The 18861-nt window shown below is 39.5% G+C and overlaps 1 protein-coding gene across 9 annotated transcripts in view; it reads right to left on the bottom strand.

Moving 5' to 3' along the window:
• ZNF385D (zinc finger protein 385D) overlaps positions 1–18861 on the bottom strand; it is a 922283-nt gene that overhangs the window by 210070 nt on the left and 693352 nt on the right. For all 9 annotated transcript variants that reach the window (XM_045007121.1, XM_045007122.1, XM_045007124.1 and 6 more), the window contains one exon: positions 3617–3759. In XM_045007121.1, the coding sequence (XP_044863056.1) occupies positions 3617–3759 (143 nt within the window). The remainder of the gene's footprint in view (positions 1–3616; positions 3760–18861) is intronic.

The following is an 18861-nucleotide window of genomic DNA, read 5'->3' as shown; positions in this document are numbered from 1 at the left end:
ATAAGCTGACCTTATGCACATACTGAAAAACCCATCTGTTTGCTAGGACTTTGGGAGAGACAGGGGTTTTTTTGAGGATCTGTTGCCTCTGATATGATTTGTCACTTCTAGGTCTCAGTAGTTTGCTCAGTGCTAATATGTCTGCTATTGGAATGAGGTCTTCCACTAGTAGTGAGATGGAGTATAATATAGCATTTAAAGTACAGGGTTAGAAAGCCAGAGTTCTGAATATTCGTCCCAGTTCTACTACTGACTTGCTGCGTGACTTTACTTTAGTATCATAACACGACTTATTTATTTCACAGGATACTGTGAAACTCAATTAATACAAGTTTGTAAAGGAATTTGAGATCATTTGGTTATAAAGCACTCTACATATTTACAAAATCATGATCATACATGAACAAATGTATTTGGAAAAGATATCTTGGTCAAATCTTACATTTTTTCTCTTTCTCTCATGCTAAATGTACGTCCTTGTCAGAATGTCCTGTTGAAAACCAAAACTGGCTTGTACGCTACCTTCTCTTTAGGCTGATTCTGTTCCACTGCAGCTAACATGTCCTCACAGATTTTTTTCAGACTGGAAAGAATTTCTAGAAATATCCAACTCAGGCTTACAAACGACATGTAGCAATGTTCAATATTGTATTGTTCAGATGGAAAAGCGGAACTCTAAGTGGGATACAGCAAATCAGAATGCAGGGGTCATGTTGCAGCTATGAAGTATGAGAGGATGCTGATGGCAACAGCTGAGATGACTGGATCCTCATGCACAGGAATGTCACATTCAGCAAAGGTGAATTCAACAGATGGCAAAGTATCAGGGCTTGTCTATACTTAAAATGCAGCTTAAAATGTGGGGCTTCAGTGTAGATGCTACCTATGCCAACAGGAGGGGTTGTCCCATCAGCATAGGCAATCCACATCCCTGAGAGACAGCAGGTAAATTGACAGAAGAATTCTTCCATTGACCTAGCATTGTTTACATGGAGGCCTATGTCAGCTTAACTGTGCTACTCAGGGGTGTGGATTTTTCACATCCCTAAGCAACATAGTTATGCCAACATAATTTTCTACTGTACACCAGGCTTTAGAGACAGCAACACTGCATGAGACTGAATTTCAGGCAAGGGACTAGGAGTCCTGATACATTAGTCCCAGCTTGCTAGAAAGATGGGGATAGAAGCAGAGAGAGTCTAAAGTATACATGGTGGTGGGTAAGCAAAGAATGGATTGCTAGTAGAAAAATGTTTGGTGATGAGCAACAAAAGGGGCACTGGTAGGAGACCATTTTTACTTTCCTGAATAATTGTAATGCATCTTTTTCTTTCAAAATGTACTATAGTAGGAATGTATATGTTTGTTTAATAAATACTTAATTTGAGTTGGGACACCCAAGAAATACCTGCCACTTTTGCAAATGTGGAGAGGAAGGCAGCTCCCAGTACGCACCACATACACATACACACACCCCTACCTTTGAGGCCAGTTCCAGAAGCATCGATTCTGAGAAAGGGCACTTCCTGGAATGGCCTTATAGTGCCTGCTCATCAGACACTTGCTGCACTAGTATGTTTTTGCAAGTGCCACTTAATGGTACATGACATAATAGTCCTAAATGGGGGGTTTGTTTAAAAAGAAACAAACAGAAAAGATCAAGTATCAGAGGGGTAGCCATGTTAGTCTGGATCTGTAAAAAGCGACAGAGTCCCGTGGCACCTTATAGACTAACAGAAGTACTGGAGCATAAGCTTTAGTGGGTGAATACTCACTTCGTCAGACACACAGAAAAGATGTGTAAGTGGCTTCATAATTTAAGTTATACTTGAAGAAGTTTTAGGATTCCGTCAACCCTGCAATTCTGCTAGTGAATGAAAACTGACAAGTGAAACTGACAATAATAGTGTCATTGGCCAGTTTTCTACACTGGATTAGATGCAAAAGTAAACAAGCAGTAAAAATCATCAAAAGTAAATCAGATTTTTAATTTATTTTTAAATTTCATAATAGGCCACAGAGCCAGTGAGAAAAACCCAGGCTATGGCCTGATCACTTTTTGGTGAAGCCAAATGCGAGTGGTGCTGCAACCCACTATGCACCAAGTCAAAATGCCACTCACTCAGATGTGACTCAGCTATCCCTCTGCCATAGTTTGAGTAGGTGGCTTGAGAGGTGCTTGGGTCACAGTGTCACTCAGGTTTGTGCTAGGTCAAAATGCCATTCACTCGAATTTAGAGGGGGTGGGCACAGGGACTCATGGGCCCGGGGGGCGGGGTCAGGCTGCTGGTGTGGAAGAGGATTGTCAGAAGGGGGGCAAATCTATTTCCCTCCCCTCCACACACACACACACACACACACACACACACACACACACACACACACACATATGAAATGGGACTTTTGCAGCCCCTGAGCTTCAAAACATGTTATCAGTAACACAGGTAAGAAAAAACTGTGGGGTTTAATCTTACTACATTTCTGGATATGATTTTTATCTCAACAGAGTGTCTTTCAAAGAGGGATGCTCTTTTAGGGAATAGTTCAGAATTGGTGCTATGCTTCTTAGGATTTCAAAGTAATCAGCTTGCAATTTACTGCTTCTGGGGTCTTCATTAATGTGTGTTCTTGTTAATTGCTTGTATTTAAGACTAGCAAATATTATTACCAATTAGTACATTTTAATAATATTATAGTTTATGATATTTATAGGTATTCTATTTACAAGTAGATTAATATTTAATTACTGATATTTGTTATAAATTATGAATTACTTAACAAATTGACATGTTCCTTTACTACTCCTAATTATTTCAATATATACATGAATTAGAATTATTTTCTTTTGATTTGGAATTTGAGCTTCTTCTATCTTTTCTTAATGTCATTCCTTTTCAATATCTAATATTTGTACATAAGGCAAGGGGCTTTGTACATCTTGCAAAACGGGCTATGATTGGTGCTTGCTTTTAGTCCTGCAATGGGTGCTTGCTTGCTTTTTAATCGGGCAAAAAGTAGTAAAATGCAGCGAATGTGATATCAACTTAAATTACAATTTTGTTTACAGACTTAATTATCTCAGCAGATATAGGAAAAATGGAAGGATTATGAAATAGGCTTTTGTTAGAAAAAATGGATGGAAACATTTAAGTGGTAACGTTTTTCTCGAAGTGTGATGGATCATTTATAATTAGCAATTATTAAAGATACGACTACCATAGATTTTAGTTTCAAGGGCAAAGAAAGAAAAAATCCTCAGCTGAAAGAGAAAAAATACATTGTTTTGTTTTCTGATATTCAAATCTACAAGTATACCATGTATTAGTTATGTTTTCATTGTTGCTTCAGTTTGTCCCTGAAGTTTTGCTGTTGATATTCACCCACATATGTTACTATTTAGGAATTTTAGTGAAGCGTGTTGGTGACTGACAATGGAATTCTATCATCATGAGAGCTATTTATCTTGGATCCACCCTGTAACACATGTACCAAAACCTAGTCTGGTAAAATGTCCTCATATCCTAAATGAAGACAAAGTTCCATTTGGAGCCTACTTGTGTCTCCAGAAAATTGTAAATTGGAGGAATAGACATTAATCCATCAGTGTGGTACTTACTGCATTGAAGTTGGGGAAGAGATTGACTGCTGCTGCTGTATCCAGGGGAAATGGAAGAAATGGTTTAATATCCAGCGATGGTTGTAATGGTGGGGCTGGAGTACGCACCAGGGCTGGAAGAGCAGGGCTCTGGCATGTGCCACCTTAAAGGAAAAATATGAAAGAAGATAGTAAGCAAGTGATTCTTGGTATGAAAAAAAATATAGAAAGAGTTTTATGCCAATATCAGGTTAAACACACACATTTGTATTTACCATCAAATTACTACCTTGTTAAGTGTGCAACAGGCTTAACTAATGTTTATGATTCTTTGTTGATAATTGACTAAGATACCAGTCTTTCAGTTCTCTAAAATTAGCTAGCAAACCTCCGTTTCCCTCCCCTGGATTATCTTGAAATGTTAGTATAGTTCAAGTCAAATTTTCCTTTAGATGTTCAGCTAACCTGATTCTATTATAAAATCAAAGCTGAAACCACCGACCTTTACTCAAACACTCCAGGTCAATTTAGCTCCAAAATACTTTTTTTAACTCTTCCATGCAGTAAAAATTATTTCAGCTGGTGACTGTCCAAGACTCTTCCATTCACTTGTTTGTTTTAAATTTTATTTTCTTAAATGTGCATTTATTTCTCTAGCTCAGCAACTTCAGCACAAACTTAAGCCTAACTAGCAAATCATACCTTGCTGTGTCAAGCGTTGATCAGTAAAAGTCTATTGTGAACGCACACTTATAAAACAAATTCCACATTACAGGTGTTTGTCAAAGTTCTGAATGCTACTGCAGTTCTAAGGCTACTGACAGATACTTTTTGCTGTTGCGGTAGATGAGCTTGGTTCAGAACTCTGTAAGGCAGAAAAGCTCCTCCTTGCTAAAGCTACCAATGAACAGTTCTGTGGGAACATTATGTAAATGAATAAATCCCCTTGCATACTAATAAGCAGCCACCTGTTTGTTATGAACCACGATTTTACAGATTTGTTTGCCCCTTGCCACAGATCCCAACATAGTCCAGATGATTGAGAGCTGGAAATATTCAAGCCCAATCTCGGCTTCCACTGTCTCCCATCTTCTGGTTACATTCCAAAACATCAATTCACTGTTAATTAAAGACTGTTTGAATCCTAGGAAACTGTTGAAATATGCCAGTGTTGTTCTAATCTGAGAGGCAGGCAGCAGACTGTAAAAACCTGCTGGTAGGAGGCCAAGAAACATTCAAAGAACAAAATGGAAAGGGAGTTTTACCCCATCACAGAACACAGAGAGAGAGAGAGATAAAAAATTTCTCTCTTGCACACACACTTACTTCACAGATGAGTAGTATATTTTTTTCATTAGAGTTCATATATACAGCAGTCAGAATGACACACTAAATCTGTCCACATTTGGCCAGCAAAGCTGCTAACCAGAGTTGCAACTCAATGCTTCTAATTGAGGGCTAATGGCATAAGATTTAATTAACCAGTTGTAGCAGGGACATCAGCATTTGGGCTTCTCAATATAAATTCAGCTGGAGCCAAATGATCAAAGACTATGTTTTAACATCTTTTCAGTTCCTCTGTGAAACACTTTACAAAGTATTCTTGAAAAGGATGCATTAATCACTAGTACACCAAAGGAATTAATTTAGGGCTCATCATACGCTCACACTGGTTTCACACTAGGTTAACTGCACTGACGCTGTTGGAGTTACTGCTGATTTACGTGAGCGTAAGAGTGCACAGAATCAGGACTGTACAGTAAGGCAGTTGAGCACACAGACACTACATAAAACACTACAAGAAGTCTGCATTCACTACAGTCCATTAGAAAGTTATTTATCATCTGCTTGATAATAGCAGCAATTAATGGAGTGGCTATTGTTGGAGATAGGATACCGGACTAGATGAACTGCTGGAATGTTAATATGGAATTATTATGTAGACTATGTAAAAAATAACTGACAGGCCTCGGTGTAGTGCTACACAGGATAAATCCAGCCAAACAGAGAAAGAAAACTTGGTAAGTATATAGGTAGGCAAGAGGGTTCCAGGATGTTTGCAAAGTATTACTTCAAGGTGGTGTCCGACCACAAACCACCCACACTATTACTAAAAAGTAAAGTCCTAGCCAAGGTGCCTATTAGATGCCAGATATTCCTCATCTCTTTGTTGGGATTTACACTTATAGTAGCTCAGGAATTGGGAACCTCGTACTAGTGACTAACACCTTATTGAGGACTCCCCCTCATGGTCTTCACTCCTACCCATTCCACATCCCATCTGCTAAATGATCAGCATTAACTATTTCAATGCTGACATTCTGAAATATCATCATAAGGCTTTTGAGATCACACCTCAGTGAGATAAAGGGTGCATGTGAGAGCACAGCCATTGCTCCAGGCTGTATGTTTGCAAACACAGGAGTACAGCACTGCCCTTGCTTACCTTCCAAATGTAAACCAAATGCAATGTTTGCACCCATAAGAATGAGAAACTTAATTTATAAAAAAAATGAAAGATCAAATTTTGGAAAATCTGACAGTCTTAGAGCATACATAACTACATCAAGTGGAGTGAATATCTGACATTAATGCAATAGCATGGAACAGCTGGGCTGCTTAATATATTTGTCCTCTGTTTAGCCCGGATTGTCCTGGGGTTTTAAATTAAGTTCCAGAGGCTCCTAGTCCCAACCAATGGCCTGTAGAGCTGGCTGAAGTTTATGTTTTTAACTCTGTTCCTCTAACTAGATGGCACCATGCAGAGATGGGTGGCAGCAGTAGGTAGCTGAGGCCTTTGTCATGTGACAGTGATAAAGGATCATAGGAGTCGTCACTTTATCCTTTATGGTATGTCATCCTATAAGAAGATGGGAACTACAGTGCCATCGCTGTATGTAATCAGGACCTGGAGTTTTGGAGAGTTCTGCTGTCATAGCATTGACATCACTCCGGAAGTGGGTTCCCTGCTAAGAGCCAACCGTGTTCAGTACACTTGGATACAGTTTGCAGTTGTATACCAGCACTAGTGGCTATTTAAGCAGGTCTAATTTCATTGAATCTAATTTCATTTTTGCAGTACTTTAAGTCAAGTGCAGCAGTCAATACTGCATTTGTGTCTGTGAGCATACACTGTACTTGGCGCAGCACTTTCCTGCCACATAAGATTCACATTCTAGATGGTATATTTCACATGAGCAGTTGTTACTCCAAAGCCAGCAATGATTTGTACATGAAACACCTTTCCTACCCATTCTCTTTAGCATGCAATTTTATACTTTGTAATGCATAATGTGGGGAAAGGGAGTGTGGTTTAACAAAGAATTTTGAAAATTTCCATGAAATAAAATTAAAATTAATCATGTCAGGTCAAATAAAAACATTCTGCTTTTTGTTTTTGATTATATTACATTGTATGATATTCTAATTTAAAATAAATTTCTTAACAGAAATTTGTTTCCAAATGAAAATTTGATATACTCTGTAGGTCACTGCTAGGCGAGGAGGAGGAGGAGAAGTGTGTGTGTACACACACACACAAAATGTGTATATATAGATTACAATACAGCTACCCTTTATCCGGTTTAGGACCAGGAGCAAAATCAACTATGCAACAATGATGACATAGCAGAAAATAGCCTGGGAGTACCGAAGGGCCTACCAATGATTGTTTACTATGCAGAGTACAGAAATACTATGTTTGTTGGTTGCTGGAGTGATAGGGCAACGCCCTTATCCCTCAATCCCACTGACATTCTACTCAGAATAGCTTGGGCAACCACAACTCTTATGATCTGGACATGGAGAAAGATTTTCTATTTGTCAGCCTACATGTCGTCTCCACGTGCACATGCACATTCCTAGTCCTTTCCCTCAACTTCAGGTTTAAATTCCAGAAGAAGAGCCATATATCTCAGAAATAAAATTTCAGTGTTGCAGACTCAAACAGTTTAAATAATTTGCAAAAGTAATTGGAACCTTTTAGGTACTATGCAACTGAGCACAAACTCCAAACTTGTATAATCTATTAATCTAATCCTTTCAAAATTATTCCATCACTAGCTGCCACCACAACAAAGATAAGATGAATGAAAATAGAATTCAGAATTGAATTGTTCTTTCTTTCATTACTTGGCAAACATTTTCTCTTTTAGGCTGTCTGAATAGGCTGATTCCCTAATTCCATTCTCAGCAGATAAACCTAAACTAGTGTCTAAATTCACTCCCATCCTGGAGTCTGTTTTTCAGTAAACCAAAACCAATAGCAAAATGTAAGTCTTAGCATTTGCTTTCTCCCCAAATGGCTATTCCTAGGAATCCTCTCCAGCACCTTCATTCTTACTCTAGTTCCTTCTGGCTCACAGTAACACTCATATTCCCTTTATAGCCTGGTTGGAGCTAATGGGACTCAGAAATAATAATCCTGCATCTTAATGGAGGGTTTTACTACCTGAGCCAAAAGTAACAAGAGAAAAGCCCCCCGATTTTTCTACAGCGGGAGTTCTCAACCTTTTTTTTTCTGAGCGCCTCCCCCCCAAAGCAATAAAAATTTATCGGCCAAGCTGTGCCACAACAACTGTTTTTCTGCATATAAAAGCCGGGGCCGGCATTAAGGGGTAGCACGCAGGGCAATTGCTCAGGGCCCCATACCACAGAGGGAACAGTGAAGATAAGTTGCTCAGGCTTCGGCTTCAGCCCTGGGTGGGTGGAGCTCAGAGACTCGGGCTGCAGTCCTTTGCAGTGGGGCTTTGGCTTTCCTCCCTGGGCTCTAGAGAGTCTAATGCTGGCCATGCTTAGCAGCCACCCAGGGTGTCCTGGACCCCGGTTGAGAACTATCATTCTACGGGACCTTAAAGTCAGCCAGCCAATCACTGTTAAGGGCTAAAATTTATCACACAGATTCTGAGCCCAAAGGTGATCTTTATTTTGCAGAAGAGTTTCAACATCAGCTGAGACATTTTTTACAGTAAACAGGTGTGTTTGGGTAGGGGTTGGGGGATGCATATGTTTTGTTTTTATTTTAATTAAGGTTTTTTGTGCTTTGAAACTCAAAACAGCTTACATTTTAAACTTGCCGTGGATCTAGGGCTAGATCCACAAAGCAATTAAGGCATTGCAATGCCCTAACTTCTAGACACCTTGCCACCCAGTGGGATAATTAAATATTAATTGGGCCAAAGAAAATGAGAATAACTATAGCCCAGTTAGGGTACTAACATGGGAGGCCTACGTTCCAGTCTGCCTGCTCCAATGACTAATTATTTATATACAGTGGAATGGCTTCAACAGGAGAGACAGAGAAAGATTCACCCCAGAATACCTCCCAGCCCAGTGGTTAGGGAACACAAGTTCAAATCTCTTCTCCACAGCTGGCAGAGAGGGCAATTGAACTAGGGTCTCCCACAGCCTGGGTGAATGCTCACAACACTGAGCTAAAAGTGGATAAGGAGACCAACTCCTCCTCTGCAAGCTGTTAGTATGTTTAGGCACGCTCAGAGCATGTTTAACAAATTGCGACCCATAGGGGAACACCTAGTTTGAGATTCCTGCCAGGGTTTAAGCATGGGATAGGCACCTAGGTTGAGGTAGTGGTACTTCTGCTCACTGGCAGAAACTTAGACACCTAAATTTCTATTGTTAAAGTCCCCTTGGTGCTTAAAGAGTTAGATGTCAGCTGAGCAGTGGTTTTGAGGTGCCTAAAGGGGCAGATATACACCTAAGTCCTTTTGTGGACCTAGCCCTTAGTCATTGGTGAGGACAAGTAAGTGTTCTTGCCATGTCTGAACTGATCTTGTTCACAATTTAAGAAAAGATAAGCATTAAGAATGATGGGCTGGTTATGATGGATACTAAATTTTCATAATTTCTGAACAAACGCTGACTACACTCAGATCTGCAGAGAAATTGGAAGGAGATTTTTAAAGAATTGTAACAAGATAGAAGAAAAAGGCTCCTTGATCAGGGGAGAACTACAGGAAGCTTGAAAATAATTGGTTTGTCCATAGGATATGAAATGTAGATCTGCCTTCTAGGAATATTTCAGGCTAATGTGATTTGCCAGGACTTACAACCACTAGGTCACATTCCCTTACTAATGGTCTTACTGCTAAATTGTTCATTTGGCTCTGAACAAGCTCCCCATCTTTGGATCAATGGTCTTAATTTTTGCAACAGATGCTTTTCTTAGAAAGTGCTATACTGGCACTTTCAAGATTACTTTTGTTCCATAATAAACAGTATCCACTGATGAATTATTTTAACCTCCATTGGTAAAATATTCTTTGTTTAAAGGCCAAATAGCCTTTATACTATACTATTTTAGTATTTAGATCATGCACACACTGTACTCAGCGTACAGAATATTAATTTGATTTTCATGCTACGTATTATTTATATGTAAATATATCTATTTTAAATATTAAAATCTGGCAGACTAAATTCATCTCTGGTACTTATCCCTGTTGATCTTAAGGAATCTACACTAAGGCTGAGTTACTTTGTCCAGTGCTTCAATAGCAACATATTATTTGGAAGTCTGATGATGATGCCTAACATTTATAACGTTAGGTCTCAATTCTTTGAAGTTTTAAAAGAAGTATATGCACTTAATTTCTCATTTGGTATTACAGGTTTTAGTGCTGTTCTTTCATACTGTAAAAATCTTAAAGATGCCTTTGAAAATTAAAATATTCAGATTTCAAATACAAATGTGTGATATAATCATTGTTAATTTCAGAAAAGATGACACAGGAGACCTAACAACAGAGAATAAACCTTAGAAATGAGGGTCCAGTCTGTAGTCCTTATTTGTGCAAAAGTCCCCTGACTTCCATGAGTAGGGAAGTTGGAAGCCTAGAAACCCGTACAACATATGGTAATTCATGCTTTTCTTTCATAGGCTTTGCAGTTGGTCACATTAACAGTTGATAACTTTGCAGAGGATGAATTTGACAGTGCCTCAGCAGTTGATATCTAGAGAATTATTTTTGTCTAGAGGTAATTGTGATTCCTGCAAAGTTAGTAACTTATTTTGGGAAAATAAACTCTAACTTATTTATAGCAACCTGGGACTATGTATTTCGATGCAAAGTAATGCAACCTCAGTTTTACATTATTTCTTTGCATTTACAATATGGTTGCAGCATCTTGGGAGATATAAAAAATGTATTTTAAGACAGATATATTTAAATAGGATAATGAATCTGTCTCTATAGTCATGCATGTATGGAAGAACATTTCTCTGCTGCTTGTATGCAACTCCTATGGTAGTCACATGAAGCTGACATCATGACCTTCCACCTCATCCTGTTTTTAGCACAAGAGAAACCATTCAAATCCCCTGTACTCCTGATTCACAGTGCATATGGCGAACATAAACAAGAATTTAAAAAAAAATAAATATAAAATTTACTAAAAACAGGATCTGAACCCACAACCCAGTACTTCACACATTCTAGCCATGAAGCATATTAACCCATTGTACCCCACATCTTACTTATAATAATTGCTTTCCAAGGAATAAATGGTACCCAAGTGTATCACCATGTTTAATGTATTTATTAGGGCTGGTCAAAAAAATTCCTACTAAACTTTTGTTGGAATTTGCCCATTCATCAAAATTGAAATGTTCTGTGGAGACAGTACTATTTCAACCAAAGTTCCAAAGGAACACAGGTACGTTTCCTGCCAGCCCACCAGCCTGGCTCCTCCGCAACCTACCATGTAGACTGCTCCAGAGTTAGGGACCTCAAGGCATCTAGGGCCAGCAGCTCCAGCACAGTTCATGATAGAGCCTGGGCTCCAATCTCTTTCAATTTAGAAATGTTTACAAATGTTTGGTTTTCATTCCCAACTAGAATGAAAGGATGTTTTGAATGATCAGATCCCCCACAAAACAGAATGAACTTTATCTGCACAGGTCTACTATATATCCTCCTGACACCTACGTGGGATGGGTAAACTATTATCCCCATTTTACAGATGAGGAACTGAGACACAGAGAGGCTAAGGGATTTTTCCAAGGCCACACAAGTAATTGGAGGCAGAGTAGGACTGAACCCAGGTTCTCCAAGTTCCATACCAGCCTCCTAACCACAGAACCATCATCCCTGGGTCTCACAGGCATTTGAGCACATATTCATTGGGCTGTATACGTTAACACCTATAATGAGTTTTGCTGTGATCAGATAGATATCTGTTTATAGCTCCATAGAATGGAGATATAGTCACTGACAGTATTTTTAATTATGGTACATGTAGTGTTTATATGCAACAATGTCTAATATGCCTTATGTTTTTATGAATTAATTACTGTGCACTAATTATCACAGGACACAGAAATTATGGATGCTCAAGTATAACTTTTAGTCAGAAACGGTACTTTAACTACATGAATAACTGTGTCTGAACCAGGTCTTAGAAACACAAAATAACCCGGTGTGCCATAGGCCAAATTCAGCCCTGACTTAACCAGGGCCAGCTCTAATGATTTCAGGGGAGTTGCACACTCTTTCAATATCACTGAAGTTGGTCTCATCCCTTTCTGTCTATTTTGAACCTTTATTTTTAAGGTTTTCCTAAAAAAACCCAAACAAAACACATGCCTATTGCAACCTTCCAGAGAAGCATGGAGTCTTACAATTAGCCATTGTTAAGATACATGAAAAGTAGTGGTAAACATATTTATTTGATTTTAAATGCCAAGCAGGCTTAGTATGTTGAACAGTAAGAAGAAAGAGTATCATTAAGTCAGTGTTTCTCAAGCTTTTCAAAGCAAAGCCCCACCTTCAGGAAAATGAAAACATTTGCCCCTCTAGTGTGGTGTTAATGACCTACACATCTTAATTTATGCAATTTACACATAATTCTGGCTGAGAGGTGGTAGCTAGATCAACAGAAGAATTCTCCCATCGACCTAGCTCTGTCTACACCAGGAGTTAGGTTTAGCTGCGTTTTTCAGGGGTGCAGATTTTTTCCTGATTGACATAGTTATACCAACCTAATTTCCTAGTGTAGATCAGACCTTTTTTTTTTTAAAACTGAGACTCTGGAGAACAACTGAAAGATCTGTCTGCATCTGCTCCACTAGCTCCCCTTCCTCTTGGCAAACTACAACGATTCTCATTTCTTGTTGGCCATTACCATCTCCGTCCCCGTCCCCTCTCGCCGCCCTGTCAACTTCTTTACTAGAGCAGGGTGATCATGAGGAAGCCAGGGTTACAGCGGCAAAGACTAGCTTGCTGAAACCAAGCCCATAATGCATAGCATTATGCTAACATTTTCATCATGACATGAGAATGCCAGCCCAGAGGATCTTGTACAGAGTGCAGGTGACAGAAGAGGGCCAGCTACAGGGGAAAGCAGTTGTCCCTTTTCTTTTGACCATGTAGACTCGTGTAAAGAACCAAAGGACTCCTCTTGGCCAGGCACTTCCATGTGCAGCTTTCACTCAGTGTCTATGCTCAGTCCTGTTCCATTTGAAGTCAATTCTCATGAGGAGCACTGGCTCCCTTTGGCTGGCATTGCAATGTGATGAACTCACAGCATGAACAATTATATAAATGCATTCATCAGACGAGGAAAACCTGCAGTGTTCAGGATCTCTTCGGCCAGCTTGGAGTTTTGGCCAAACCATTCAATCAGCACAACCCCTTTCTTTTGTGGGGTTCAGCAGTTGTGGCAATATCTTGGCCGGGAACCAGACTGACTGCTCTGTTATTAGCTGGAGTATTCTAGATTCCCCCACCATCCAAGAAGCTTATAATATATTGTGATCAAAGACCTCCTAGATAGTGCCATGGAGTAACTGATGCAGGACTCAACAAAAAGCTCGTTATAAACCTCATGGACCCCACAGTGGACCTGCATGTGGGAGCCTGCTAAACAGCACCAGAGTCAATCCAATATACTCTCCTCCAGTGTCAGGTTCCATTAATATACCTTAACCATGAAGCCTTAAAAAATTCAAAAATAGTACTAACAGTTGAGTACTATAAACCCACATTAATTTAAAAGCATTATACTTACTGACATTTAAAAATCTTTGACCTGGCTTGTTCAGCAGTTGGATTTTTCTAATGTCCTTAGAAAGGTCATGTTTCTGGTATAATGAACACACATTTGCAAGGGTTATTAATCAGAGAAACACTATATCGCAAACATATTTTTGAGGAATTTTTCATTTTTATGCGGAATATCTTAGCTATTTAAAAAGCCCAATTTTTCAAGAGCACGCTTGGGAATAAATAAAATTAATTAACTTCTGCAGCTATGATATCTTTATTTTAAAGAAAATAGATACACAACTCAGAAACAAATGAGACAAATATCATAAAAGAGATTCTGTTATTTCAACAGACTCCATTGACATTTTGTAAAACTTTGGCAATGAAGCTAGTAGTGTACAGCAATGCCATTTTCAAACAGCAATGGGAAGTTTGAGGACTAAAAACTTTATTATTAATCCAATGGTTGTTGTCATTACACACTTTTTTAGCCATAGGCACTGAGAAGCAGAGGGGACCTGATCTTAACAGCTATGCTGCTATGTATATTTTTAGCAGAAAATCCTACCTGCCTCCATCCATGGAGGGTCATGCCAGCAGCAAAACCAGTGTATGGATGGAAAGGTGGAGTATACAGGGAGTTAAGGATTAGGTGAGGGAAGGATGATAGAAGTCTATAAAGGAACAGCAAACTCTAACCATGTCAAGGACTGCTCCAGAGAGCAACTTCTACTCTGATACAGAAATCAGGAGGGGGACAACAGATACATGGCTAAGTGGATCCACCAGACCATATCCCTTATACTGGGGCATGGAAAATTTAAAACAAGGAAGATGTACTGCAGCACTTTATACTAGTCATATGCAGCTGTGGGGTATGATTCTTCCCTGCTTCAACCCCCATATAGTTTTCTTGCTTTAAAACACTGCATTGTTAGTAATTCTACTAGATTTTAGAAGATACCCAAAACAATTCACTGAAATCATAGAATATCAGGGTTGGAAGGGACCTCAGGAGGTGATCTAGTCCAACCCCCTGCTCAAAGCAGGACCAATTCCCAACTAAATCATCCCAGCCAGGGCTTTGTCAAGCCTGACCTTAAAAATCTCTAAGGAAGGAGATTCCACCACCTCCCTAGGCAACCCTTTCCAGTGCTTCACCATCCTCCTAGTGAAAAAGTTTTTCCTAATATCCAACCTAAACTTTCCCCACTGCAACTTGAGACCATTACTCCTTGTTCTGTCATCTGGTACCACTGAGAACAGTCTAGATCCATCCTCTTTGGAACCCACTTTCAGGTAGTTGAAAGCAGCTATCAAATCCCCCCTCATTCTTCTCTTCTGCATACTAAACAATCCCAGTTCCCTCAGCCTCTCCTCATAAGTCATGTGCTCTAGTCCCCTGATAATTTTTGTTGCCCTCCGCTGGACTCTTTCCAATTTTTCCACATCCTTCTTGTAGCGTGGGGCCCAAAACTGGACACAGAACTCTAGATGAGGCCTCACCAATGTCAAATAGAGGGGAATGATCACGTCCCTCGATTGGCTGGCAATGCCCCTACTTATACAGCCCAAAAAGCCATTTGCCTTCTTGGCAACAAGGGCACACTTTGACTCATATCCAGCTTCTCATCCACTGCAACCCCTAGGTCCTTTTTCTGCAGAACTGCTTCCTAGCCATTCAGTCCCTAGTCTGTAACAGTGAATGGGATTCTTCCGTCCTAAGTGCAAGACTCTGCACTTGTCCTTGTTGAACATCATCAGGTTTCTTTTGGCCCAATCCTCTAATTTGTCTAGATCCCTCTGTATCCTATCTCTACCCTCTAATGTATCTACCACTCCTCCCAGTTTAGTGTCATCTGCAAACTTGCTGAGAGTGCAGTCCACGCCATCTTCCAGATCATCAACGAAGATATTGAACAAAACCGGCCCCAGCACCGACCCTTGGGGCACTCTGCTTGATACCGGTTGCCAACTAGACATGGAGCCATTGATCACTACCCATTGAGCCCGACGATCTAGCCAGCTTTCTATCCACCTTATAGTCCATTCATCCAGCCCATACTTCTTTAACTTGCCAGCAAGAATACTGTGGTGCTCTGCACAATTCAGCTTTTAAGAGGTCTGATTATTTTTTGTGCATAAAAGACAAATGTGACAAACTGTACTTTAGAATTCCTCTATTACAGCCTTTGGGTTTTGATTCACAGTAAATATTGGATGAATAAATGTTTAAATCTGATTTCTGTTAGGTTTATGTCCCTTAAGAAGTAGACAGGGGGATAAGATAAATTGTTTCTAGCTAAATATTAGTGGGTGAGAAAATAGAGTGGAGCCAAAAGCACAGAATTCACAAAAGGATATTTATATGGATGAGAACATCCACAGTCACATTAGATAGGAATAAGATTTATAAGGGATATAAAGCCTCAGACTTCTGGGCATAAAGCAACCACTAAAACGGATAGTAGTTTGGAAGAAACTTGCTCCAATGGGCAGGTTATTTTATAATTTTCCACAATGAAATACTGGTCACTTTCAGAGACATGATATCTAACTAAATGGGCAACTAGTCTGAACTGGTATGTTCCTGTTTTAAGACACTAAATATAAGCTGTTTACATTAAAGAACCACAGCTTGCTCCATCTACAGGCATTCAAAACTCAGATATGCAAAGCTTCAACAGTAAACTTTACAAGACCAGGGACTGTGAATATCTTTTACACCATACTTCACTGTTATGAAATTCATCCAGGCCAGCCTGAATCATACAAACTTGGTTGGACAACATAAAATCAGACATTATCTAGGACAGTCCTATACCACATGATTGCAGGTTAACCACAACCACTGCTATGTAACAAATCAAAGATGACTCAAAGTAAAAGCATGCAAAATGATAAGACACCAGCCTTTTAGGATTAAGAAATCAGTCATTTAAACACTACAAATTGCCAATTGTCACTGAATGTCATAAAACCTTTGCTTTGCTGTACTGCTCAACACATCTGCCATCCTGAATTGGGCTGACAAGGGACAGGGGTGCAAATGATTAGCTACTCCTGGTCTACAGCACACAGTGTTTGGGTTCAACAAGGGGTCAAGCATGAAAGAAGGGCAAGTGTAATCTCAGGCATAAATCTCCCAAGTTTAGAACTGACGGGTCACATCAAATTTGGGGGGCAGGAGGGAAAGAAGAAAAAGAGACTGGAAATAAAGCAGGGAATGACTGAACAGATTTTAACCTTGGCTGGAATAAATTACAAGGATGGTTTATGGAAATTTTATATCCAGTCACTTTTAATAAAGTTTAATTAGGGCACATAAAACATACTGAAAAATAAATTATTAGTTGAATCTTAAAATATTGTTCATCATAACCCCTCTTAAACCCTATTCTACTAAATTTTTCAGCCTGGTGGCATTTTAAGGTAGTAATAACTACTGCATTTTAAAATACTAAGTCAGTTGATAAAATACTTCACTGAAATAACACAAGGTGCTCTGTGTATTTTGAATTTTTAAAAGGCTGCAGTTATTTTTTTTAATACAAACATAAATGTGATATACAGTACTTTGGAATCCATCTATTACAGCCTCTTGATGAATAAATGTTTACATCTCCTTGCAAAAATTGTGTGGGTTTCTGCCACCAAAGACTGGGTTATTACCAAGAAACTCCCACCCTATAAAGCAGTAAGTACTTATACTTTTGGTGGGATTAACAGAAAAAGGAAACATTGGGCTATCATTGAGCAGATATTAATATACAGGAAAGTTTTCTGTTATAGGAGAAGTTGGGTGGCTAAGTGGGCAAAGCACTGGTCTTCCACATGTAAAACAAAGATGTTATGGCAGAGAATTGATTAAGTGAGAATATCCAGATGATTCGAGGAAGTGACTCACATCCAATGCTGCAGAGGAAGGTGAAAAACCTCCAAGGTCACCGCCAATCTCACCTGGAGGAAAATTCCTTCCCAGGCCCACATATAACAATCAGTTAGACCCTGAGCATGTGAGGAAGAACCAACCAGTCAAGCACCTGAGAGAGGAAATACTTTGGGCCACCTCAGCACTGGCCCACCCTGTTCAGTGTCCCATCTCCAGCCGTGGCCATCTCTTATGCTTCAGAGAAAGGAGACCAAAAAATAGCATACATTTAAGGGTAAACCTTTCCTGACTGCTGCAGATGACCAACTAAAGCCTTGATGCATGAGATTTTAGGAACGTAAAACATAAACCGGAAGAGACCCCCAGGGCTGCTGAGCCTGGCTCCCCACCATCACAAGCAACCCTGGCATACATAATTTTTTTCCAGCCCCCATGACTCCTACTGGGAGGCTGTTCCAGAACCCCACTCCTTTGATGGTTAGAAACCTTATTTTAACTTCCAGCCTGAATTTGTTCATGGCCAGTCGATACCCATTTGTTCTTGTGCCAGCATTGTCCTTTAGCTTAAACAGCTATTCTCCCTCCCTCGTATTTACCCCCCCCCAATGTATTTATAGAGAGCCTTCCAGTTCCAGCTGTCGGACTACCTGCTTCCTGGCCTTCCCTTCACAGCCAGCTCCTTGGCTGCTGCCTCCAGCCTTCTGCTCTCACACAGCTTCTCTCTCTCCTGTGTCCTGGACCCCTCTCACTTCAGGATATTATATTTCTTTACTGTGCTCTGGGAATTATGTAGCCCTCTACTAACTATGTTGAACTGGATAACAGTGCAGTCTAGTCATTTTCTCTGCAGTTCATTCAGCTGAATGGAGAAGGTATCCAGTATTGAGCCAGCAAGTTCATTGAATTTTCATGGCTACAGGGCACTGTTTAACTGAGATGACTATACAGAAAATGTCCATCTCTATAACCCCATTTACTAAAACCAACCAATGCCAATACCGATCTCCTATTCCACGTTAAAAAAAAAAGTCAGATACACTGATATTTTTCATGAATTTGGTTACACAACTGAAATGCAAAACAAGTTACCACAGTTTTATGGAAATGATTCAGTATTGTATTTGCTGGTTGTTTTGGGGGTTTTTTTTTTAGTATTTTATCAACCATCCTCACATAGTGTAATGACGTCCAAACAGCTCAGGGCTTTAGGATTAGAAGTATGTAATGACTGTCAGCCTAACATTAGAGTTAATTTGGAATTTTCCATCAACTCTTTTTATTTAAATGAAAAATGTGATTTCTGCAAATCTGAAATTTTCCAAGGGAAAAATTCAATTCTATCCCCCAATTTTTGGTTTTCTGTTGAGAAA

This window comes from Mauremys mutica, chromosome 2, assembly GCF_020497125.1.
Source record: "Mauremys mutica isolate MM-2020 ecotype Southern chromosome 2, ASM2049712v1, whole genome shotgun sequence".
Lineage (NCBI taxonomy): Eukaryota > Metazoa > Chordata > Testudines > Geoemydidae > Mauremys > Mauremys mutica.
This window is presented reverse-complemented; position numbering and strand designations above follow the sequence as displayed.